Here is a 26885-nt window from a genome sequence, read left to right on the forward strand (position 1 = left end):
AGCATTAAACTCAAAAGTACGTGATATATCCTTCTAAATCGTAATGCCTAATACTACTCAAATACAATAAAATTTCATACGTATTACACGAACTTTTCAAGTATACCGACACGTAACGATCAAATTCAAACGTCGGTACGCCATATTGATAAACACGTTTGAATATTCAGCATTCGGTTTACTTCGCTACAAGTCGGCCTTGTTCTAACCAATCCAAACGAACATCACAATAGTTACGTTCTTACGAGAACGTACGTGCTGCTTTTAAGCCCGCGCTTTTTTGCTACTCTAACAAAAATTATGATAATGACTGTAAAAAAATATCAAATTACATTTTTGATCAACATGATTTAATGACAAGAAATGTGGCTAACTTTCAAGTCTAAAATATATTAATTAATATAATAAACGAATGTTTTAAAGTATTTGATTTCATATAAAAAATTAAAGGAATTAAAGAAAAAATTCCAAAAGATATTTGAGAACATTTATTTAAAAAAAAAAAGAAAGAAATATTATTTGTGTCAATGTACCTCTTATGTATTTATACATACAGCATATAGATACAACAAAATTATCATATAAATTGAAGTTGTAAGCACATTCGTAGCATAAAAAGATTTATCTTCCTTTCCACCTTTTTCCACGAACAGAAAATAATCAGGAATAATCATCGTCAAGCCGAAAATACAGAGTCCTTCTTCCATGTTCTTAGTAGATTTATTTTTTTCTTTTTCTTCGTGTTTACAATATAATTACATAACTGTGGAACAAGATTATTCAAATCTTTATTTTATAAGCTTTGCAATTAATCTATAGTTTCTATTTATAACGATTTCAAAATAATAACTCTGTTCCATAATCGACCTGACGAAATTGTAAAATCAACAGACAAAAATCGAGTTGCACCTGTGCTGGCGTCATTAATCGTAATTCGTCGTCGTTCAAAGTTTCATCGCATTTTATCGAGGAAATTGATAGCCACCAGTAGCATAACCAAGTCCAACACCACGCTGAGTGTGTGTAGTAGCACGAGCTACTTCATATTGTTGCTCCATATTATTAAACATTTCTTCTTGCTTCTTTAATATATCAGGTTTAGCACCTGCTGCCGGTGTAGTTGGTAAATCATCTTTAATGCCCATCAATCGCTTAAACTTCGCTGTTACTTTACCATCTTGATCATGAGTGAACGTTGTCCCCACCCAAGTATTTGCAGTAGAAGCTGCTGTAGATGTTTTGCCTTCGTCTTGTTTCGACTGTAAATTTAAATTTTATAACGAATGTATTTAAAATACATATTTTTAGATATAAAATAAGCATCAATAATTACTTTATTTGCCCATAAAAGTTTCCTCTTCTGTATCTGTTCCGCGTATTTTCCTTGTGTAGCTGTGGTTAATGGATTATAATAATTCTGTTCATTTTGTATGCCTGGTGTACCCGTGTCTCCTTCCGGTGCTTTAAGTTCAATTCCTAGTTTCTCCAATTGAGCTAACTTGTTTCTACCTTTCTCTTCCCTGTAGCTCATCGTTCGGAAAGGTGGTGGAGCTCGATCCCTTGATCTAGATCTTGATCTCGTACGATCTTTTTCTTTATGGTAACTAGTTCGATCGTCCCGGTACCGATCTTTTGATCTGTCATCTCTAGCATGTCGACGATCTCGATCTCTGTCCCTATCCCTACGTCTATCTCTATCATTTCTATCACGATTACGATCCCTTCGATCATCGCGGTAATGATGATCCTTATCATTTTTTTCCCTGTCGTCATTCTTCTCATCCCTGCTTGATCCCAATGAACTCTTTTCCTTCTTTTTATCATCATCACGAGATTTTCTCTCGTCATCTCGACTCCTTTTTATGTCTCTGTCTCTATGACTGCTTTCTCGTTGCCTCCTATCATCGTATGATGATCGTCGTCCTTTATCACTCATGTGTCTACTACGGTCAGATCTATCTCCTCGTTTGTGCTCGTCTTTTGAGTTTGCTGTATGATTCTCATGATCAGATCGCCTGTAAAACGATTACGTTCTGCAGGGTATACCACACAGATTCGTATTATTATTCTGCATGTAAGGGAAACATTATGTGGTAAATATGTTGCAAGTTTTTTTTCTCTTATAAAATTCAAAGAAATGCATTAATTTAAGTCCAGAGGAGAATACGCTTACAAACCAGCTTACCTCTGGTCTGAGAGGGAAGGTAATGTTCGGGATGAATCTATTTTTGATTGTGCTGCTGGACTATGTGCCCTTTCACTACTGGATTCCCTGGACGAATTGTTGTTGTTGCTTTCCTAAAGAAATAAAAATTATCTACATTACTATACACCTTCCACATATTCTATTAAGTGAAACATAAATTTCAATTTACATTACAAGAACTATAGTAAAAATCAAACCTTCTTTTTTTAGTACCCTCACAATTTAGCAAAAATCAATTTTTTACACACTAGAATTTTGTATTGTTTCAATATTGTATCAATAGATTTATTTTTTAATTCTAAAATTTTCAAAATTTCAGTGTATACAAAAATTGAATTTTGCAACATTTGCAATTACCAGGTAAAAATTAGTTCATCCTAATATTTTTGGTATTGAAAGATAGAGAGCACTCTTAAAACTAATAATTTTCAGAAAAATAACTTCAGTTTTCTTACATCCTTGGTTGTACTTGATACAAAAATATTATAACATAGAAATTTTTATTCACTATAAATTTCATTGTAAACTTTTTCCAGTCAAATTTCTGGTAGATGAATAGAATGAAAGAGAAACAGGAATATGAGGGCCCTTCATATTTATCTGCTTTAGCAGTTAGTTATATTACCCGAATATGTTTGTACATGTGGTTTCTTTGATGGTTGATTTTTTATTAGTGTTACCTTCTTCCAGCTTCCTCTACTCACCTCTGTCTTCTGAATAGGACTTGGGGAAGTCTTGAAAGACCCTCACACAGCATAGACCTTGCCGAGGTGCGTAGATATTGTATCATGTATTACCAACAGAGCTACGTGTTAATATTTTCTCACGAAATGGCACTATTCCCATTTACTTATTATTTAAATTTTAAATATCTGAATCTCTACCCTCATTGTTTCTGTCACCCGATAAATCAGGCTTTAAGGTCATGTCTTAAACTTTCTGGAATTTTTTATTTCATAGACTGTTTTGATAATATTGTTATAACACATTAAAAGATGATATAAAAATAATGAAAGATAATATTGCATTGCATCATAGTGATATAATGTAAACAATACAATGGTTTCAATAAATTGCAATTAGGTATAAAATGAAGGTTGTAATAACAAAAATGATCACTGTATTATATAGAGTGTGGCATCTATGGTCCTTACGAATAAGAAACAATTAATAAAAATTATTTCAACCTATATAAAACCACTATGAAACAACTTGTTTTTTACTAGCTTCAGCATAAATAGATTTTTCAATTCTCTTTGAATATTTAATTGCAAAGATACAATAAGAGTGCTATTATCAATCTGCATTTCATTTATTTGATTTTGACATGACCTCTAAAAATCAAATATTAAACCTCTTTTCTTATATATTAGGTATGAGCCTATATGTATGTACAGTCCCCATAAAGATACCACATCTTCCTAGTAATTGTTGTAACATTTTATACTTAATATTACAAACAAGCATTTGCAAACATTCAATTTCACTGTACCTCACTCATGTCCATTTGTACTGGGTCGTAGTTAGCGTCACTGGCCCTTTTATTGGTATCACCATGCATCCCATATGGTATCTTTGAAACATAATATTTCTGATAAACCACTAAATGATTTACAAGCCACAAATTTCACATATATTACCAATATTGAAAGTATATCATTAATATTAAATTAATAATAAAGTCAACAATAAATATCTAGATACTTTATATTTAGAAATATAAATTGAAGTATAAGCATCGCCAATTAATAAATTAGTAATTTATAAAATTATATGTAAGGATATTCAATACACTTACAATTATACAAATGAGTGTAGTGGTTACATGTAATTTGTATGTTAAGTAAACGCTTTGATTGGTAGGTTTATAGCAAACCTGCAGCTGAAAAATAATTCTATATCACAAATAACTAACTTAATTTTCTGAGGTAAAATGTTAAATATAAAAAATGTTTATTAATAATCGACAAGTTGTGCATCTACTTAAAAACCTATCCTAGAAGCCATGTCGAGTGTATATACGAAAATTTCTTAAGCGTCATGGTTGCCGAAGTGGGAATGCGCCATCAACGAAATTATCGTAAAATATTTCAATGCTTATTAGTATATACATACTCACCTTTGGATCTTCTGAATTATTACTATTGTCCCCGTCACTAGCGTAATTTGCTAACGAATCCATAATGGCGTAAAAACGGGGCACGAACTGTCTGAAATTACGACTACCGCGATGCGTCGATCCTAGGTTGCCTTGCGCAGAAACGCCATTGGTTGAAGATGTTAACCAGTATGTATTGTGCTTTCATAGCGCTTCCATCGAATGAGGTTAGCAAAACGGAAATGGAAGGAGAGAGATACAGGAAATGCAGGATGAGCGGCGAAATTAGGCGCGAACGTGAAAATCTCGTTGTAATTTCTTCTTAATTGATGGATAGTTGATTGAATGTTGAGTTGTTAAATTTATTGTAACTATTTATTCGCGTAATGCAATCTAAATTGATCAAATATAACAACACTTTCCATTCGCTCAAAAATTCATTATATTATAGTAGTTGTTAAAAGTAATTTTGTGATAAAAGTAATATATTCTTTTTAAAGATAGATAAAAATAGAAATTAGAATATTTAATATTAAAAATAATATGAAAAATTTTTCTCTTAAAATAATCTTCAATTTCATTTGCGTGCACCATCCTATATGGTTAAGTTCTAACAGGTGCGAACTGTCTGTGAACCAGATGCTAATTGTGTAACAGTAACGATTTTTGTATTATTCGACAAAGTATTTTAAAACGGTTGCATAAATTTTGTAAAAATATGCAAAAAATTTTAAATCGTTTAAACAAAATTTTATGATGTAAAATACAATTTTTAATCAAAGAAATTCGCTTTTTATGAATATAAATTTTATATATATTTTTATTTGTACAAATAATTAACCTATTTTTGATGCGTATTAAAATTTGTTTATGCTATAAATAAAACTATTTATAGTTATACAAAAGTACCAAGCAATATACACGTGTATCGGCAACAAAAGAATTTTTTTCGTAATTAAGAATAGTAACAAAATATTAGAAACGCCTTTATTTACAAATGAATACCATCACGGCATAGCCAGGGGTATGTCGAAGGTGCACGAAAGGTGTTGCAAAGGTGAGCTAATGCTAGAGAGCACTCGCATTGACGTTTACGCGCCGAGAAGCGCGAGCCGGTGTGCAAGGGAGTCGTGAACAAACCGGGACGCAACAGTCGCTCACCAGACTTCGTACTGGAACTATCGTTGATGTTATGGTTTCGTGCTTTCGTGACATTTCGTGAATCCAGCTCGGAGTATTTGTTACAAACATCATCCGAGAAAAGAATATCGTGGATCTAATTATTGGGGTAAGTAATTTGTTTCATCTTTCTTTCATCATGATCGCGAAAACCCAGTGACCCGGGCAGCAACCCTTCGATACGTCGATCGAAGTATCTCGGTACACGCGTACCGCGACCGTTGATTCCCTCGTTCCAGTCGGATCTACGTGACCCCGTTTTCGTCTTAAATCATAGTCAATTGTTTTTAACGGACGATATCCTCCATGGCGAATTTTTTACCTAATCACGGTAGCCCATGAAGACAGATTTCGAATACGTCTGTACACATTCTCTTTTTAGTTATTCATGTCTCAACCCGGTTTAATTAACAGAAATGTGATTAACTGTGATTTATGCGTGCCTCATTTCACACGCATGTTCGCTTTTCATCCTTTGCAATTATCCCGCCACACGTTGGTATGTCTGTTTAGGTAATTCCTTCAATCGATTCGAGGTAATTCGATTGAATCGTTATACGGTATTTCATTTTCGAACGTACGAGGAAATCGTATGAGTGAGTTTGATTAGGTTATAACGCAGCCTGTATTGGCATCTATCACATAGTATTTGTTTATAATTGCTTCTCTGCGTCATGAACGTCTTTAGTCGTTTACATACAAGGTAGAAAAACTGTAAGTTCTAATTGTTATCGATCGAAATTTCTATAACACTTTGTAATGAAAATTATAATGTTTACCTCAGATGTATAATTGTAAGAAATTACGTTGAATGGAATGGTTGATTACATTATTTGACATTCTTTGAAGTAGTTAAGCTGTTTAGCAAGAACACAAATTACCGAGCTTGCAACAAACCAATAAAAATGAGGTAACATGCATCATATGTATCAAAATGTACATAAATATAATCGTGTGTATACATTATTTTCTATATTTGTTCTGCAAATTGTTTCTGCATGTTGTTTCCTTGTATGACTAAATCTAAAAATTAATTTAATAAATATTTTTCTTGTCTAAAGTAGGATAAAATAAAAGGAATAATTATTGAATTGGATTATAAACATTACCTTAATTATTTCCAATAACATCATTAATTGCATCTATTTGGATAATAAATATAAAAATGGACCGTGAAAGTGTTCGTATCTTTTTGGCATCAGCTATTTCCTTTCCAGGTTCTTAAATCGGTCCATGGGTTTCAACTGTATCTGAGATTGTAGCGTGAAATACATAACGTATCAACTAGCAGAATTCGTAGAAACCGGTTTCATTCTTTTTATAAAGATGATATCGCGGTCGATATTTGTTCGTTATAATTGAATCTTTACATTGTGACGAGGTGACTAGTGCGTTATGATATCGAATCATTTAAAATACATCTTTATAAAATTCAATATAATGCTAACAGTCATGTTAATATATTATAAAAGTTGTAGCATTATCATAATTACAATTTCACGTCGGTAACCATCGATTTTATTTGAATCACTGTAATTACACGCAACTCTCATGTTATTTATCTACATTCATCGAAATTTAAATATACATAAATAATGAAATAGTAAGTCAAACTAACGTAACAATTCGAGCATGCGTATAATTAACAAAATTAATTTCATTTGCAAAGTGAATTAAGTTATTTTTCTACATATTTCGTACAAATAAATACATGCATTATTTTATATAACTGTGGACCAATACGAAAAAAATTTTTCGCAAGAGGGTATTATTCAATCACGTTATCAACAGCACTGAACTTAAGAAGTTTAAAAAACAACCGTCACTAGTCTAGCCTCTTTGTCCTGTCGAATTGCGTTCTAACCTTTGTGATTTCATATCGACCGTGGGAGTCCACGTACCATTCGGTTCCAACGATGAAAAGTCGCTTTGGGGACACACTGGAGGACCATCAAGTTTCTCGTCGCGGAAATTGTCAGAAATATCAAGGACAGAAAACACGAGCCGTCGCGACTGGGCGGAAATTAATTTAGAAAATGCGGTTACTGAGAAGAAATTATTCTGTTCCTGTAGACCGACGCTGCAGCCACGTTCGATGGTTATTAATTAAATCTAGCTCACGCCGTTGAACTTTTTGTCAATACTTTTTCTGTTAATTACCGACCAGTTGTGTCGGTCTTATTCTTATTGCACCAAGACGAATATCGTGAAATTTGTGAGAACGCCGTACGGACACTGAAGTTTCATTAATGGAAATTATTAAATTTATGGAAATTTTATACTTTAAGCAAGAGAGTTCGCAAAGGTAACTATTTTATTATTGCGTACCAAATTGCAATAATTTAATTCGAAAGCTGTCCTTAGTTTTCGTGGGGAAACGAATAATATAGAAGTTTGCACTGAAAATTATTAAGTATAGTTACGAGATAATGATGATAGACATTAATAAAATTAAAACTAATTTGATTGTATTTAAAAATACATACTGTTATCGATACTAAATTTGTATTACATTTTCTTCGTGTTATATGTCATGGCGGAATGGTTTTATAACAAATTTACATGGATATAGCGTTGTGGTTCATTTTTTCCATGTTACTTTCAATATGTAAATTTTATAATGCATGGAACAATTTTTAAAAATTTTTACTGTAACAAAAATAAAAATTAAATAATTCTAAAATTGTCTCGCACATTCTGCTTAAAATAAATATTATTTTATCTACACTTGTGCAAGAATGTGATCTCAGTTGTAATATAAAAATATATTTTAACAAACGAGCATAATTGGAAGACTTATTTAACTCTTTCTTCAAAATAGGCCGACTTATTAAACTCTTTCCAAACTGGTGGAAGTCTGAACAGTTGTTTATACGGGACCATTCCGACTTCCAAAGAATTCTTAATTTGAAGGTCTCTTATGCTTGCTGAAAGTGTAGGTCGTACTAACCGGACACTTTAAATGTTTCTTCGGACCGTTTTTGTTCCTTTCTTCTGCTTCTTTGTGCTTCCAGAGAAAAAAGAAATCTTGAAATTTTCGTTCATCAATTCTATTTCAAGAATCTAATTTAATTGTTATAATTAATCAGTTTAGTCATTAATATATTTTTTCACAATATTATCTATACATTTAATTTTTTTACGTACGTTTAAAATATTTGTTATTAATTATCTCTCATAACCTCTATGATAGTTCAAACCAACTTTAATCTTATTGCCTCTTAAACTGTTTGAAGTATTGAATTCGTGTAAGCTGTGGTTTGATGTAATTTCTCGATCCACATGAATATAGTTTCTTATCGACTACCGTTACCTATTAAAAACAATTTATAAGTATTGCAAGGTAAAATTCATTGTACTTGTATGTGCAAGCAAGCAAACGTGGTTTTACTTTTACCATCTCGGGGAGATACGTAATCTTCGATCGAAGAAATTCTCTGAGAGCCCGTTCGTTCAGATGACGATACTGTACGGGTTCTTCCTCGTTTCTTTTCAACGTTCGTCGTCCTCCTCACGTATACCCGTCCTGTTTTCTCGCTCGAGCTTGCGCGCGCAACAAGGAAGGTCTGAACATCGGCATGGTTCCGTTATCCGCTGTAAATACATGTCGAGTATCCTATACGTTTTGCCTGTGGTGAAAATAAACAATATACGCGGCGACGTACGTTACCAAACCGATACCTGCACACACGGTGTGCATAAAATTGTCGCTTTACTTACGGAAATTTTGCATGCAACTTTTGCTCCTTCGTCAGTTACCGACTGTGTACTTTACACATTGTCACCGTTGATTAACGCTTGGTTAGAATAGCGCACAAGATTGGTAACACGACGTGAGACAAGAAAGGAATACGAGATAGAATTTTTAATATAAAGATTTCAAATTATATTTATGGTTTGAGAATACTTTTACACTATTCCAACGTTTTCATTGAGTTCATCTTTTTATGTGTTCATTTTAATATGTAAATTTATATGGAAATTATCAGAAAAATATTAATTTTTCTAACCTATACGTTTTCATTTTTCTTTTCGATAGTTTGAGACATAACAAGTAACCGAATCGATTGAACTGTAATAAAAGCTGTAAATGCACTGTGGTAATTTAATATTTTTGGTTTATTCTCTCAAGGTTGTTTATTTATAGAGGAACATAATAAAGACGGTTAAAGTATTTCAGGTAGCCGATTATATTGGGAAAGTTCGTAAACTCAATCGAATAGCTATAGTAAAATGCGCATATAGGAAAAAGGATATAGTTCGGCGCAGTTTCATAAGTTCATCCAACGGAGTTCAACGGAAGTTCATTTTGAAGTAGGACGATACCATTAGCCATTTTATATACTGCCTTCGTACTGTGAAGTATATAAAACATAATATAAAGAACAGTGAAGTACAGATCACTATTCCTTTTATAAAAGACAAATTAATTTATTTGATTATCTTCAGGGGCAAGTAAGCAATTAATAATCGTCATCTCGTCAACGAAAAGTAAGAAAGAAGGAACTCGCCTAAACTGCTATGTAAATCTACCAAAGGATTACGGCAATGTTCGGTAAGCTAGCCATACAACAGCTGCGTTGGAAACTAGGGGCATCAAACATGTAATCACTATGTAGGGAGACATCGCAGCCGTATTTGTCATATCTGCATAATATGCTCTCGAAAACCCGCTCGTAGCTTCTTGCACCGTCGAAGGGGTGCACAAAACACCGTCGATGGGGTGAGAAGAGAGAATCGTGATCCAGGAGTGAGGGGTACTGGATGATGGGGTTGAATTAGGCGTTGAGTCGTGCAACGGCACGAATGAGTAATTCGAATCGATCGTAAAATCTGTCTCGCCTAGTGGACCTCTCTCTCCCAACCGTCTAGCCGTACAAAGTGAAAAGAAAAGCAACCTCTCATCGATTCCATCTAACGTCATCGCTTGCTATAGATTCTCGAGCCCAGCAAACAGATCCATGCCGCTCGATCTCCGTTTATGAGTTTTAGCACAGCCTTGCTAGCTTCAAGGATAAACCAGTCGTTCAGTTATTCTGGTTAGAGACTGCGTTAGGAAATTTGAGGTCTATTATCGCGATCGTTGTTCTAGATCCTCCTTAGTACTAATGAACGTGGATTCTGTGGATTCCTGAGAATGATCCTAGCTATTACGTCTGAGGTTTAATATCATGACTGTTGCACAAGGCAATTTGGATGCGTGTGAACCTGCACGGGCAGTTAGGCTATATTACATTTGAAGTTTAACAGAAAGTTTATTTAACGTGATAGTTAAAAATGTTTTAATTTTAAGATAATTAATTTAGAACATTAAGTGGAAAATATTTTGAAAGAATCTTAAAAGTTGGAAACATCTAAGTTAACTAAAGCTTTATACGATTGCTGTGCTTCTTCTCTTCAGTGAGAACTGAAAATGCGAAATCATTAGAATTTCCGGGGGAAGTGAGCTCCTTGCGCCTCTCGTTATCTCGAAGATTTATGTAACACAAAGTTCCTCCGGCGTTGTAAATTCTTAATCACAGGTTAATGAACGGTAGCGATTGTTCCTTGAGAAGTAACAGGTTCGAACATAAGTAGTTGCGTACATTCACGAAACACGTTAGTTAACATTTCCAATTTCCATAATTTCCAAATTTTGCTCTGTCAGGAAATAATTTCCATTAAGTTACTTCGTTTGGAGGTCTTATGGAAGAGCAATACTATTAATTAGCCATTAATTAAGTGAAGATTAGGAAGTATACAGTTAAATACACGTGGATGGTACCTGCACGCAATGGCGACCCTTCTGTGAGAAATATCATGCGTGTCCTTCCGCCCACACATTGCCCTAACACGACAACTACAAGCTTCAGAATTGGGTTAATGAAATCGTGGAAGCGGAAGGCCCGCCAGTTTGCCTCGTGCAGTGCTGCTAACCCCAGATTCTTAACACCGAACAAATTACCGTTGTCATGATCTCGTCAGGATTCCCTTACAACAATAGCATCTAAATTAACTTGAATTTATATCATATTTTATTCTTTTAAACTCAAGAATTAAATTTTATCTGCGATAAAGTATTACCAATGTAGAAACAAATTAATTCTCATCGTCTCATGTAGTAATCCATTTTTATTTTTATTCATGATATACATAAAAATTAAAGAATTTAAGATTGGTATCAAACTAAATGAAAACTTGAAATTGCATTCACAGTGAACAATAGTCTGAGTGCTGATCTAACAGAGTTCCGGTAGAATCACCAGGAATCCTCCTCCAACGCAGGGATATTCAGATTCCCAGTGAAAAAGTCATTTCCCTGGCTGGCGTTCTTGCACTGCTAAGACGTGCCATTACGAGATTGGACAACCGACAGATGGGGATGAATATGAATATCTATTGCGTGCTCCCTTGCAAAGATAATGGCTCGAACGAAGAGTATGGGTAAACGGCGGTTTCCTGTTCGAGACAGGAAGTATCGTTTCTTTCTTTTACGATCGTCAAAAATCGTCGGTAAGGAGTGGGGCATTTTTTGATAAATATTTCTTTAATTATTCATCGATAGAAAATTGAAGTTTACTCTTAGTACTGCCCTCTCTTTACATTTTGAAGCAAAAATAAAATATTCATTAATATTACAGGATTCTTTGTTGCTAATTGTGCTAACTTGTTGAAAAATTAATTGATGTGGAATTTTTTGCAAGAAAACAGTTTTTCTTAATTATCCGCAGTATGTAAAATTTATATGAAGAAATTTAATTAATCCTAGGGCTTAGTACCGTGGTCTATGTTATATAAATTGCGATGAAAAGAAAATTTTAAGAGAATGCGTACAGACGTGAAAAGTGGCGACGCAATTAGGAAGACAATACGTGAAATTTATTTGAAATAATAATGGTGACCTGCTGCGTAATTATTCAAAAATTTATCGCTTTTGCTGAAAATACTCAATCTAAAAGCTTCTTGAAGCTTTTACCTTCTTAAAAGGTCGTTTCCTCTAAGGAACGGGAAAACCTGAAGAAATATAAACAGGAAAAAATATTTCTCATTGAAGCCTTCGTAAGATTATAAAAACCAACAGTTGTTTAAAAAGGAGCTAAAAAATAAGAGGTACAGTTTATAACATTTGATATTGTAATGTAATACTATATTACTGTTTATTTCCTCACGACCATGAAGAAGTTATAAATAGATATTAAAAAAACGAAAGTATTTATATATTCATAACGAGGTCCCGAAGGAACGAGCATGTTAATTACGGTAGCATCAAACGTAAGGCTAGATTTCAAGGTGCATGAAACGAACGTTGACGTAATCGACAACCTGTTCTCGATGACGTAAGGAACTAGTCGTACGGAGGACACGCAGATACCATAACCAGAGAAAAATCTTCGTCTATGTATCCATTTCGGAAAAAAAACTTATCTTTTTATCATTTATTTTTTCAGTTTCTTTATTTGCTTGAAACACCAGATACTCTACGTTACAAAGCATAGAACAGCGTGTTGGAAGTAAATATAATAATAAAGTTAATTGAGAATTAAAAGTATGCAACTTTTATAATATTTTCTTCCAAATATATTTTTTTAAATCAGTTTGAATTATAGGAAAATCTTTAATATCATGTGATATTGTTTTAGCTAAAAATAAATACTGGAATTGCAAAGTATGAGATTCAATTGCGCTATATTTGTTATACACGCATAATCACGATCACCACTTCCGTTCTCCGTAATGCAGACCAACAAACTATTAAACGAATCCCGCCCGCTTAAAAGGCAATGTTCGCACGTGACTATTTATAGTCAGGGGAGAATATATTTGCAATGGAAAAGAATGATTGGTGTAAATTACAGCGTGAACAATTTACGTACGTGACAAGCTTTGTGATTTCTCGGCAAATCCTTAAGGAAGACCATGAATCGACAATTGGAATTATTTAGACCATATTTAATACATATACTTAACTTTAGTTGTAGTACTTTCCTAACTTATTAAAGGTACGAAAGTGTTACTAATCCATTAACGACATAAAAGTGAAATATTTTTAAAAATATTTGAAGATATAAGCATAAACCGTACATATGACGTCTAAGTGTTGGTTTAAAACCCTTGATATAAAGATTTTCTTTTATAACTTTTCATTACATAGCAGTCAGTCATAGGCAGAAATAAATTCACATTTTCGATTCTGAAGGTGTTAATAATTCAATAATATTCTTCCGTTGCAGTATACGTATTCGAAATCAATAAGATATCCAAACTTTCTGTTACATTCATAAGAACTTTTCTACTTAATTCTTATTTGTAGCTACTGGATGTATAGTAGAGTTGTTATTCAGGAGAAGTTCTCTCCCGATAGAACGAGTGGAACGATAATTATGTCTCTATCAGATCGGCAAAATGAACCGTTGCCCGAGCAATTTGTATTCGCAAATCTCTACTCAACATCGACAGCCAACAAATTTCACGGCGCATTTTCTGCTTGGCGGTGTTACAGCTGCAGTCTTTGAAAACACACGAATACGTGTAAAGGTGGTTTGTAGCGAACGAAAACATTCGAGGCTTCCATGACCTGTCGTTAACCCAGTTAGGGTTGCCATTCCAGTGCACGCACAAGTCGTTACAGACTCCACCACGTTTATTCCATACTCGAAAGCTGATTGCGAGATAATCGAAATGCGACTCTACTACCGCGGAATTGCAATGAACACGAAGTGGAGCAGTCGAAGAACAAGCCTTAGGGGGAACGAGAGACACTTATTGGTTTAACGGACGAAGATACTCGAAGAGCTCTAGTCTTCGTCTGCGGAATTAAAGTCGAAGATTTCTCAAATTGATTGGCTAGCCAAGTAAATCTGCTCAGCTGTTTCTCAATTGGCGAAAGATTTGGAAGGTAAAAGACTGAGCAGGTGAAGAAATATTCTAAGATTCTAGTAAGAAAATGAACTTAAATGTTTAAACTTATATTTTGAGTTGAAATATCTAAGTTGAATTTGATTCATTCAACATTTAAATTTGAATTTGATCCATTCAACATTTAAATTTGAATTTGAAAAATCAAATTTTATGATATGTATCTCTCTCAGATTCGTTTACAAATTTGCACAAGATAAACACAATATTTCTGTGGCGCACAAGAGGAAAGGAGGTAGAAAATAGCCTTTAGCTTCGCATGGTTTAATAATCGACCTGTCAGATGTAAAAGCGAATTCCGTCCAATAAAACTGTACGACAGTCGCACTAGTGCGCGCAATATTTCATTCACGTCTTCTCTGCAGATTATCTAATGAATTACTGGATAATGTGTGAATAATTTATTCTCGTCGAACATTTGACGCCTTATTCTTCTTCGGAACAAACATTTTCGTAAAACATCTTCTTTTCATGAATATCCCTTGTCGATTCTCAAAAATTTTATAATACATTTTTCAAATTTTTATGATTATTACGACGATGTTTATGAATATAACTTTAGTCTCAATTTCTTATAGAAGATACATCTAATGTTAAAATAAACTTCACGAACGTATATTCACATAAACATAGATTCGGTCGGTTCCCAAAATATAATAGTATTATTGTCGATCGATGACCGCATTATCTCGTTCACGAACATTGTAACATAGTAATTTATTGTTATATAGTGTTTATTTACCTCTAGCGAAAGTACAAAACACTGTTTCCTGATATTAATTTCTATCAAGTAATGTTTCGTGTGACAGTCACATAGTCAATTTTCTTAACAATTTGTTATTTATATCGATTGTTTTCTATATGAAAATCTGTAAAGTTTATCGACATTTAATGGAGTTTATATCGATTATTGTAAACTGATGCGTTTGCTAATCGGTTTCTGACTTCCGGATTTTCTGGGTCACATGGGGTGAGTCAGCTAATCTGCTGTTGTGAATCAATATTCTAGAAACTAACGAGACATTAAATACATTTTTTATGGAGAATATGTCACAAGAATGTATGCCTCAGGAACAAACTTCTAAATTTCGAAGCTCGTCTTTACATTTACGATTGATCAAAATTTATTACAGGTTTAAAACATGGAAAATCAGATTAAAATACGAAATGAATTGAATTTTAAATTTGGCGTGATATATGAATAAATCAGATACAAGAAGGAATTCTCTATTATGTCTTTTGTTTTTTGCTTCGCAAGAAATCCATAATATAAGAAACCTGAGAAATTATAGAACATTTTATTCAAATCAACATTAATTTGCATTTGGTAAGTGAACTACAGATGTTAATTTGGTCTCATGTATTAAAAAGAGTAAACATTTAGAAATGTAAATATATTAATGTAAAATAATAGTGGCCTGTATTGCCTCTACATAAAAAGCTGTTAGAATTACCATCAATTTCTTACAAAAAGATAATTTCCACGATCCAAATTACAAATCCGTTTTGTTACCACAAAGTAGATGCTCTAGAAACTGAAGAACAGTGGGAACTATATCATTGAAGCTGTATAAGTATTGCGGTAATTCCCGTTTCCTTCTCGAAGACATTAAGACGGTTGCTAACCGGTGGTCACATCCGCGAGGGAGGAGGATGATTGAACGAAACAGACGAACGTTTAATTGTGAAGAGCCATGTAGGAGGACGAATAAAAGCGTGCTAGGTGACAGGGTATGCCGTCATCCCCTGATTCCTTCGCGACGATGACGTGTCGCCATGTAATCAGAAGACTAGTCTGATAATGTTCACTAAATAGATGTATCTTGTTGACCACAGCTTCAGTTTTTCACTTCTAGGAGGTATATAATCTTGATAGTTCTGTGAAACAAGTGATGAATACGTATGAGAAAAAATGAGTGAACTTTAAAAGTGAAAGGTTCTGAATCTCACAGTAAAAAGATAGACTACAATTATTTACTGAAACATTTTGAAGTAATATACAAGGTAGATTTAAAAATCTAGACTATATTTATGAAAAATTATGATCCAGTTTTTAAAACTATTTTATACTAAAGAAATTATTTGCAGAGAGGAATGTGACTACATGTAGATATGGAAGTTATATTGTTAGTGTTCAAAGTCGTCAAGAAGTCATTAAGATCATGTCATTTGTGCTTGAAATCGTTTGAAAGTCACCGAGGGTCATCGAGGTTGGGTCACTGGTTCTTAAAGTTATTTGAAAGTTACAAGCGGTCATCGAGCTGTATCATTCAAAGAATACAGAGTGACGTTAAAGACGTGTCATTCTCGAAGTCAATTGAAAAGTATGACAAATAAACAAAGCTTTGATTCATTTTTAGAAATGAATCTTTGGTGATGTCATTATTATGTTTAGTATTTTGTATAAATTTTTCTTGTTATTCTTCTTCATTACATTCAGTTTAAATAGCGAAGAAATTAATTTTATCACCATATCGATCGAAGTTGCTGTGAAAAACCATAAATCCTTGGGACCAATATCATCGTGTAATTCCTAATTTTCCCAAGTACCAAACGTCGTGTAATTGCGACTTCCTTATCTTTGTTACAAGAATCAGTCTTACGAGGAACAGCTCTATGTTTCGACTGCATTATTATCTTGCCCACATTCTATGTTCCATATAGCTGTTCCTTCTTTCTGAGAATGAATATTTGAGAATACTGATTGATTTTAAACGGTTTCTAAGCTTCCTGTTCCTCTGAAAGTCATTTTAAGATTTATAAAATAGGATATATAATAGAGTATCATGGATGTCGTATCTGACATATATGTATATCATAACTTCATAATATTATATCAATTATTACTCACATACGTGAACAACTTTATTGTTTAATTAACTATTTACAAAGGACTATTACATCTTTTCCTCCAATCCAACAGAATAAATTCAAAGATGCACAACCACGTAGCGAACTCTTCCAGGTATACTTACACATGAAAATATATAAATCGAGTTAGTATCTTCGTTTACTAACGAGGAAAGCGATTCTTTGATTTCCTGTGAGAATTGATATCTTTGGACTACAATCGTCCTCTTCCTTATGAAAGACGAATCTCAGTTTCCCCGGCGGTGTTTTTAATCGTCTTCGTGCTTCGTGTAGACGAGAAAGGACTTTTGCATGGTCATACAGTCTAACGATCGGTTGTATTTGTATATACAACTTGTATCGCGATTGTATGGTCCATACTATTTTTAGAATAGAGAATAATTTGTGAGTTGAGAAACGCATTCAGAAGTTTGTTCGATAGACTATAAATTATCGTGGTCGAATCACGATTTAAGGAAGAATCTGGAAATAGTGGTTTTCAGGTTGAACGAACGAATGAAATAACTATGACAATTAATAAAATAATTCCTCAATATTTATTCTTAAGCTTTATTGAAATTTTATCGACTTTTACGTCTCATAAAAACATTACGTGGAGACTTCCTTTTACTGGCAGAAAGTTACTTTTTGTTTAAAAAAATCGAAAATCGTAAAAGAAGATTATAGATTCAGAATAAACTAAAAGTTCAAACAATTTCCATTACTAATATTTATTTCTGATAAATATTTTATTCTATTTATTACGTGATAATTTCATTGGTTGCAGTATCCAAGATATTCACGAAGTAGAACACCGGAAGTTGAGCGATTTAACGGAGAGTACGCCATATCTTGTTGCTGATGGAGTAAGTTTAGATTCTTTAATTATTATTACCTTGTGCACAGGATCTATGATTATCTTTGTAATTATATATTTTCAAAGGAAACAGAAAAATCGAAGAAACAATCTTATTTCTATTCGAAATAAGTAAATTGCCGTTTGCTAGAATGTTTTTCTTATTTTAAGAAATTTTTATTTTTGTTTAGATATACGTAAAACTGGACCAATAAAAATGGAAATTAAAGGAGGATCATTGGCATAATAGACGACCATCGGTCGTCAGTTTTTCCTGAATCGTTTGTACCTGCCTTTAAAGGGAACTTTATAATATATCAAAGATGTCAGTTACGGCGTCCACAGAAAGAATGGACTCGACAAAGGACCTGCCGAAGAAAAAATTTATTAACGTCAATCTTCTGTCATTAAAGCTTCTACTATTCCTTTTTTTTGGAGGTACGTTTAAAACGAATAACACAAGTAAGGGATACACATTACAATGATCAAATGTGTTAAATTTTTGAATGTTTTATACTTATGTAATAGTAACTTTACGATTATTTTACCAGGAATGGGATGTCTCTTCCCTTTTCTTCCTCTACACATGACGAAAAAGGGACTGAGCATCGATCAAATACGAATGATCTCTATAATTTCGCCAGCAGTCGCGATCCTCGGACCTTTGGTTGCTGCTCCTATTGCGGACAAATTGGCAGGTCATCAGGGAAGAAACGACAAGTCTTCGACGGGTCGTTACCTCAGGGTGATGATTGCAATTGTCTGCATCCTCTCTGCCATATTCTATGCTTTTCTTTTACTGATTCCAACGGTTGACCGCATTGAATCTCCAAGCGAAAGGAGACCTGGCCTAAAGTTTAAATGTGATCAAACAGGAGCGGTGGTGTTGCAAGAAAGATGTAAAGACCATATTTCTTGTCACAGATGGTCCGACGAATCCAAAGTTGGTCCACTGTATTTAGAGGGGTGCAATTATGTTTGCGACTCTATAGGTTTGGAACGATGGCATTCCGATGAGAATGATGGGCCTACCACATCTGAAACAACTGATTCTGATGTTATTATTCTAGATGGTAGTGGTGAAACGACTGTGATTCCTCTTGAAGGTGAAATATATGCTCAAGTAAATGTCCAGGTAAATAGTTTAACCTAAAGTAGTATTTACCAATCTAATTGTACAAAGGTAAAGTAATTAAAATTTATGGATCACGTTGCAGGAACAACAAGAAGCCATAAAAACAAGAAGATTTGCCTTATCTGAAAGTGAACCACCGCACTTGTGTTTTAAAGAAGGTGATAATATTGTTTGTCATGTTTACACTAAGTATTCAGGCAACTTAGCTATAAACGCCACTCTAAAACAAGCATCAAACAACGAAAGTGATCAGGATTGGTGTATATATCCCTTGACTGAATATTTCACTTGTCGTATACCTCCAGAACTTGAAGTTTCTCAGAGTTGTTCCATTAAATGTGACTTGGTTGATCCATATACTCTTCCAGGTAGTATTACTCTCTAACATCAATATCATCACTAATATTAGTGTTATCACATTAACGTGATAATTTTACTTTCAGATAGTGTTCTTATAGAGAGTCAATGTCAACGAACAGAAGATTGGTCTCACCTAGTATTCTGGACATACTTAGCTATTCGATCAGCCGCTGACGTTTTCCCAACGACGGCTGTAGCTTTAATCGATGCAGCAGTCGTAATAGCCACTAGAGAAACATCTTGTGGTCGCGGGGATGTGGGACGTCAGTTGGCTTTCGGTTCTCTTGGGTTTGCCATCTTTGGTCCCCTGACTGGCTATTTGTGCACATTTATAGAAAACTTAAACTCTTTCAACTATCTGCCAATCGGTATACATGCTGTCATGATGCTTTTAACAGCTCTTGTAGCTTTTTGCGCCAACGGTATGCCTCTTAGCCCACCGGAGTGGTGGTGGCACACCAGAAGTGGCATGTTAGCACTTCCCATGAGCGCTATTAAGAGGTATGGCAGTGAAACTGCCGCTTTAGTAATTGTATTGATCATCATGGGTACCTTCTGGAGCGCCATGGACAGCTATCTACCTCTGTAAGAGTCGTTTAGTTAGTCATTTAATATTGTTATGCGGGAAAAGTATAATAGCGTTGGCTTTAAATTGTTCGATTAGTGATAAAGATAGCTTATGGTCGGTGAATAGTCATGTTTTAAGTCATATTCAAAAAATGCTTTTTTCGGATGAAAATTAGTTTATAATCTTTTATTTAGACATTTAGAGAAATTAGGAGGTGACGAACTTCCAATTGGTGTAGCTATGACGGTCGGTGGGGTTCCAGCATTTCTATTTCTGTGGAAGTCGGAACATTTAGTTGATTACTGTGGTCATAGTAATCTTCTTATCACTGCCTTCACTGTATATATTATTAGGTAGGTAAGTTTTGTACAATATAATATCGATCATATATTATGTATATATAAATATTTTTTTTGTTTCTACATTTTCCAAAATTGAAATTTTCAGATTTACAGGTCTAAGCCTTGTGGCAGAACCTTGGTGGTCTCTGATTTCAGAGACTCTCGAAGTCTTCACACTAGGAATCATGTGGGTTACTGCCATTCTTTATCTAAGACATCTTGTCCCACGTCATTTGACTGTAACTGCTCAAGCACTGCCTGTGATTGCGCATTTCTGCGTTGGTACGCATTTTGGTGAATTTATACTTAATAAGCTTATTTAATTAACTTAGCAATTAAAATTTGTATACATGTAACATTACATTTAATATTTTTGTTTTCATGCAGGTCGATGCACCGGAGCTGTTATCGGTGCTTATATCAACGTCAACGGCTCTGACATCGTTGGTTCATTAAGATTCGTTTACCGTTGTATGGCCGTTGCTGCCGCGGTCGTTGCTACTTTATACTTCGTCCTGTATCACGGTCTACTGAAACCACGGTGTCATGCACATACCATACAAGGCCCGCGACAACCCTCTACAGTTGTGCAGGGTAAGTTTGGTGATTTATGTACACGAAATATCTTTACTAAACTGCATTTTATTTATTATGCAAGCTGCTATTAAGGAATATGAATTGAGTGAGTAACTTTATAATAATTTATTTATTCTATATTATCGTTACATTACATTACATTACTAATGTCTAATGATTTATTTTATTACTTAATGAAGTTTAATATTAATTCTTTTATTACCCTTTCTTTTATTGATTCCTGCATATAGCGATGAATGGAAACGGAAATTATACACCACTTAGGGTCTATCACAATGGTATGGGCAGAAAAGGTCAATTTCGCTATTAAAAAATTAAAGAAGAAGAGAAGAGAAGAGTGTTCAACGACACTTTAAATATCATGTTACGGTGCTAGTGATTAGACTGTCGTTGTTATTGCAATTAAAACAAAAAAACGTCATTGTTATGCGACATATTTATAAAAAGTGAATTTTCACTGTGCAGCCCTTTAACACTTCTTTACATTTGATCGGAACTCTTGCGACGTAATTGTTACTCTTTGATACTACCATGGATTTCATTTATACAATTTCTAAGAATTAATTTGCTAAAATGTACTTCAAAATGTCGAAGCGAGATTTTACTACATTTGTCAATACCGAAATGAGATTACAGAATTGAAAAGGTAGAAATACTCAAATACTAGGTAAAGTACCTTTTTCTAATTATTTCATTTTTTAGTTTTCATAACTTTTATGCATATCATCTCGTGAATTATTATTTTTTTGGTAGAAAAAGACAAAATTACTTTTTTATTATAGGAATTATTTTTTTATATTCACTTTAATTTAAATCAATATAAAAAAACAAAGCAAAGGACATTGCTTACTTAATAGTTTTTGAGTACTTGTACCTAAACTACTATGGGATAGTAATACTACCCAATCTTTATTATTCTAAGTGCAACATTTATAATGCTTTTTCGTCTTCTCAATCTTTGTATCTTTTTATAGGTACACAAGCGATTTATTAATGTCGCCAAAAGCTACGATGTTTCGTAACTCTATTGCATTTCAATCCTTTGTATACTCGACTGCGATCACGTAGATATTACGTGTTATGACGTATTTTTAAAAAAAATTTCTACGGACCTGTTGTATGTATCTATTGAAAAATATTTGCCTCTGTATGTAGGATGTAAGACCTTAATTAAAGGATAAAAAGAAGTAATATATTGATTTGCGGAGTCAACATGTGTGTACACAGAAGACAACAAATAAATAAAATAAGCAAAACATTAATTTTTGGACCCAATAATACAATTAAATTTGTCAAAAAAGTAGGATCCAAATTTGTCATGGATTCCAATAGTACCTTCCTTCTGTTAAATTTTTCTTTTAAATAAAAAATAAGTAGAACAAAATAAACACTTTTCTACAAAGTCTGAAAAAATAGCCGTGTTAAACCGTTTGTAAGAAATTTATTTTTTAAATTCAGCTTTACTTCTAGTTAACAGATGAATTTACTATTTACTATAGTTCGAAATATCATTTTAATATGTTACTATGGATAAAATACGTTAGGACATATAAAATACGATCAACATTTTCATGGCCATCTCTTCTGCCATTTTTTGCACGCATATTCGCTTACAATCATTGTACATTTATTACCTATCTAAATGTGGCTATATCGTTACATATTTATGTAGACATTGGAAATGTTCACATATAAATGCAGGAAAAACTTCATCAAATTTTACAATGGTAATTGTGAAATGGTAAATCTAAAAAATTATTATAAGCAAAATTTATGAATGTAAGAAATGTCTCATCCCAATAGAAATAAGTGCTTACACACACGAAAACAATTTCAAAATTATTTTCAAAATATTATTAAAACTTTTTACATTGTTCATTAAGTAATATTTGTACAAAACCGACCATGACAACTAACTATATATTTAAAACCAAGTATTTTCATTGACATTCTTATGTTATTGTATATCTCCATGAAAAATGTATATCTAGATATATTTAAAATTTTGAATAATCGATTAGGAATTTTTTTAACATGATTAAATGTACGAGAATTATTATAGTAATTTTAAGATATTAACAATGACTACCTTATAAAAAGTGAAGCAAATATCCAATAGCATAATTATTGATAAGTTACTATAAACAAGACTAAAAAGGGAAAGTATTACAAAATACAAACAAAATAAAAATAAAACATTATTCGTGATACTGATTTTAACATATAACATGCAATTTTTTAAAGCAATACTCGTACAATTGCTTACTTACAATCAGTAAGTAGACAGAAGTTCGAAAACGATTAGAGTACTAATAAAACTCACGAAATATATGGAATAACTATTATTTAATTAATTTAATTAATTGTCGATAATAGTACAGTCATCTTCATTGTTGCTTTCAAATTCTATGGCAATAGTTTTGCTTGAATTCTGTTCATTATTTTTTGACACATTTATCACACAAACTTTATTAGCAGTAGAAAAATGTCTTTTTTGTATTTCAGATTGTTTTTGCAAATCATTACCAATGGATTCATTTGCGACAGTCTTTTTTTCTAAGTCATCGTTTATATTGCTAACCATCTTTACAAGATCATTAACAGCTTTGCAAGTAATTGAGTTTTTTCGTCGTGGTTCATAGCATCTCAAATCGCTTTCCCTCTTAACAGAAATACTCAAGTTACTATTACTACTTGAAGCTGCCGATTTATCCATAGTTTCTAACATTTCGGAAATGAAGGGTGAATTAGCCTCTATTAAATCCTTCAGTGACGTCTCGTTTGGATCAGGTAACTCTTTTAAATTTTCAGCTTGCATACTTCGAGACTTCAAATTTTGCTTTTGTAAGAATTGAATAAAATGTTCTTCGTAATTTGCAGATTGCTTATTGGCCTGTTTAATAGGCGTATCATTCTTTTTATCTGATTGTTGATTCACCTTCTTTAATGTAGAATGCCTTATACACCTATCGTAATCTTGTAATTCCATGGTATTTATCTGTACCGATTTATCTACCAACAATGCCGGATGATCACCCACACCACGTTCTATGGTACTTCTCTTTTTGAAGAAATTTATTCCATCAACTGCATTCGTAGTACCAACCAGTTCGGATGGGTCCATAATACTGTATTCTATTTCGTTACCAATATTGGATTCTGTATCGGATTCATTAATGCAAGTCATATCGAGAGGTATCTCTTTGCATTGTATCTTCTTACGAGTATTATCTGTATTTAAAGATAGAGAAACTCTCACTTTTGCCTGATATCTCTTCCATCTATTGTATTCACGTACTATTCTATCATTAATACAAGCTAACTGAGTCACAGTGTCACGTATTTCGCAATGAAACTGTTTAATTAAATTACGAGCATCATTCAGCTCGTATTTCTTAAGTTCTTCTCGTTTGGTCGTGTCGAATAAACCCTGGAATTTCATCTTTAGATTCACTAAAATACTATTAATCTCTTTACCATGAGGAAGCAACCTTTGGTTCAATGTTTTCGCGTTGCGCCTCTCTTGTATCTCTTGTCTCTTTGCATTATTATAGTTATTCTTCGAACTTACAAGAGCAACAGGTACAGCTTTATGGGTATTATAATATTTTTTAAGAGGACGTTGAAGTCGTGACGGACCGACAACTGCTAAATCTTCCGGATCGCTTTCAATTTCTATGACGTTCAGGTTCGTACTTTTACGTGACTTCTGCGACTCGCTCAAAGAAAAACGTGATCGATCTAATATCTTGACATTCTGATTAGGTATAGCGACCATCGGCGTTGATGCAGAATGTAGTGTCTGATATAAGTTCACTTGATTTGCCTGTTTTAGTGAGTTAGGTATATGACGAAGGGGTACAATAGTGGGTGTAGATTGCAAAAAGTTAGAGTTTGCAACGACATTCACAACAGATGTGTTATACATTGTTGATTGCTGAGTAATAGAAGAATTCATCCTATGATGTCCTGGATTTACCTGAGGTTGTGAAATAATCGTACCATCTCCACTAACAGTAGCATTTTCACATTCAACCATCGTCTGTTCACATGAAAGCAAAGATGGTAATATTTCACTGTGATCCACAGAAGAGTCTTCTGACATTCCGCTATTAAATTTATCAGACATGGACATATTGCTACCATTAGAGAATTTTGTCTTTCCACGACCTCTTTTTCTACGTTTAGAAATAACATTTGGTGTTATTTGTTTGGGTATATAAGTCTCATCATCTTCTTCTGAATTTGAACCATTTCTTCGGCGCTTTCGTTTCCTTCTGCGTGGGCAACACTTTGATTCATCAGTGTTCATTTTTTCATCTATTTCTTCTTGGGATAGCTTACAAGTATTTTGAAATAATCTAAAAATATGCAAAATGTTATTAAATATAATTATGAAATATATTAAATATTTTTTATTTTACTTTTAGTAATCATTGTTTACCTGTTCATTGTTTGAATATGTTGGAGCAAAGCCCAACAAGTTCCTCTTGCACTATACAAGTCTGTGGGATCACAGACAAAACATTTCCATCTTTCATCTGCTTCAATCTTTTTTCTCAATACAGGATCAAAGTTTCTTTTGATGCATTTGTAACAAAATGTGTTACTACAGAAAGAACAACAATATAAATTGCCACCATTTGCACACCATCTACAAAACATATCTGTTGCGTCATCACCTGCAAAATATAATTAAAAGACACCATAAAAGTTAACTAAACCTTTTTACACCTAAATTTAAATAATGCGTGTACCTTGTTCAAAGGTGCCATCTCCATAAAACTCTCTGCATTTTGCACATAACAATGTACGTAATGTAGGATGTTCAAACATGTTATGCGCATCTGCTGGTGCAGATCCAATATGTGTATCACATGCTGTACAATGTAGTCTTTGAAATCGTACTTTTGAGACATCTAAAAGGCCCAAATTTGAAGCTATTAAAAAGTTTATTTTTTTTATCTATTAATCCTATAGTTAAATACTTTGAAATTTAAAGAACTTCATCTGTGATAATACAACATTTATTGTATTAAAAACGATATAGAAAATAAAAAATTATAGGCATCATTAGATCAATATTACATGTTCCTTCGATAAAAAAATTCGTGAAATATAAAATTATCGTAATGTTATCTGTTATGCAATGTTTGCTATTTTAAAAATTCGCACAATATGCTCCAAATCGCAAAAATATGTAAAGAAAGTACCGTACCGTAATAAATGTCACAAAATTGTAGAAGCGGAACAAATTAACAAACAATAAAAATTAGTTATAAGAAAATATAGATTTACCGTTGCCAAACATAAGCTTATAGAAGCTATATTCTTCTTGAGAAATTGGTAATGGAACATTTGTCGTACTTGGAAGTGGTTCCTTAGGAGTTACTGGAATATGAAGTAGGTTAGACATTATATTTCACAATAATTTGTACAAAGTCATTTTGCGAGATTATACAATCTCACCATTTTCTTTGCTGTCCACCTCCTTTACTTCATTCACTTGCACTTCAAGCATACTTGAAATATCCATCTTCGACGTGTTTCTGATTACAATCACGTCCAACGTTACGTTTCAAAACACAGGTTATCGCGCCGCCATTTTCCTGCGAGCGAACCGGCCTGAAATTTCGGCACGGGATCGTTCGAATGTTCAAAAAAATATACTCCATAGAAAGTCCCCTAACTGTACGAATCCAAAATGTCACGGTAATAAAAAAACTTAAATTGTTTTTAATAATCATTTTTGTTAGAGATTTCAATAACAAAACTTGTCTTTTGTGTAAGCGTTATTTTA

At 33.3% G+C, this 26885-nt stretch overlaps 3 protein-coding genes across 7 annotated transcripts; 1 reads left to right on the forward strand and 2 right to left on the reverse strand.

Annotated features, from left to right (window-relative positions):
* Positions 1–700: 700 nt before the first annotated feature.
* LOC108546594 (arginine/serine-rich coiled-coil protein 2) lies at positions 701–4505 on the reverse strand. 3 transcript variants are annotated; one of them, XM_017898781.1, is made up of 6 exons: positions 4326–4505; positions 4005–4088; positions 3699–3779; positions 2186–2298; positions 1334–2015; positions 701–1259 (listed from the first exon to the last, which is right to left on the reverse strand). In XM_017898781.1, the coding sequence occupies exons 1-6, from the start codon at positions 4386–4388 to the stop codon at positions 963–965; spliced, it is 1320 nt and encodes a 439-aa protein (XP_017754270.1). In that variant the 5' UTR covers positions 4389–4505; the 3' UTR covers positions 701–962. The 3 variants fall into 3 exon arrangements, with proteins under 3 accessions (XP_017754270.1, XP_017754272.1, XP_017754271.1); XM_017898783.1 differs by lacking the exon at positions 4326–4505 and adding an exon at positions 4190–4296 and having other exon boundaries at positions 705–1259; XM_017898782.1 differs by lacking the exon at positions 4005–4088 and having other exon boundaries at positions 707–1259.
* An 826-nt stretch (positions 4506–5331) lies between these two features.
* LOC108546590 (uncharacterized) lies at positions 5332–22190 on the forward strand. Of its 3 annotated transcripts, XM_017898773.1 has the most exons (13): positions 5332–5592; positions 18016–18094; positions 18276–18522; positions 18636–19076; positions 19155–19219; positions 19302–19587; positions 19663–20164; positions 20342–20500; positions 20595–20770; positions 20876–21082; positions 21147–21170; positions 21316–21752; positions 22060–22190. In XM_017898773.1, the coding sequence occupies exons 3-12, from the start codon at positions 18408–18410 to the stop codon at positions 21393–21395; spliced, it is 2055 nt and encodes a 684-aa protein (XP_017754262.1). In that variant the 5' UTR covers positions 5332–5592; positions 18016–18094; positions 18276–18407; the 3' UTR covers positions 21396–21752; positions 22060–22190. The 3 variants fall into 3 exon arrangements, with proteins under 3 accessions (XP_017754262.1, XP_017754260.1, XP_017754261.1); XM_017898771.1 differs by having other exon boundaries at positions 18636–19219; XM_017898772.1 differs by lacking the exon at positions 21147–21170 and having other exon boundaries at positions 18636–19219.
* Positions 22191–23444: 1254 nt separating this feature from the next.
* On the reverse strand, positions 23445–26769 carry LOC108546599 (transcriptional regulator ATRX). Its single transcript, XM_017898788.1, has 5 exons — positions 26555–26769; positions 26384–26476; positions 25843–26004; positions 25530–25767; positions 23445–25446 (listed from the first exon to the last, which is right to left on the reverse strand). Exons 1-5 carry the CDS (start codon positions 26619–26621, stop codon positions 23445–23447), a joined length of 2562 nt encoding a protein of 853 aa, XP_017754277.1. The 5' UTR covers positions 26622–26769.
* Between the last annotated feature and the right edge of the window lie 116 nt (positions 26770–26885).

The sequence above is a fragment of the Eufriesea mexicana genome, unplaced genomic scaffold (genome assembly GCF_001483705.2).
Source record: "Eufriesea mexicana isolate 0111107269 unplaced genomic scaffold, ASM148370v2 scaffold752, whole genome shotgun sequence".
Taxonomy (NCBI): Eukaryota; Metazoa; Arthropoda; class Insecta; order Hymenoptera; family Apidae; genus Eufriesea; species Eufriesea mexicana.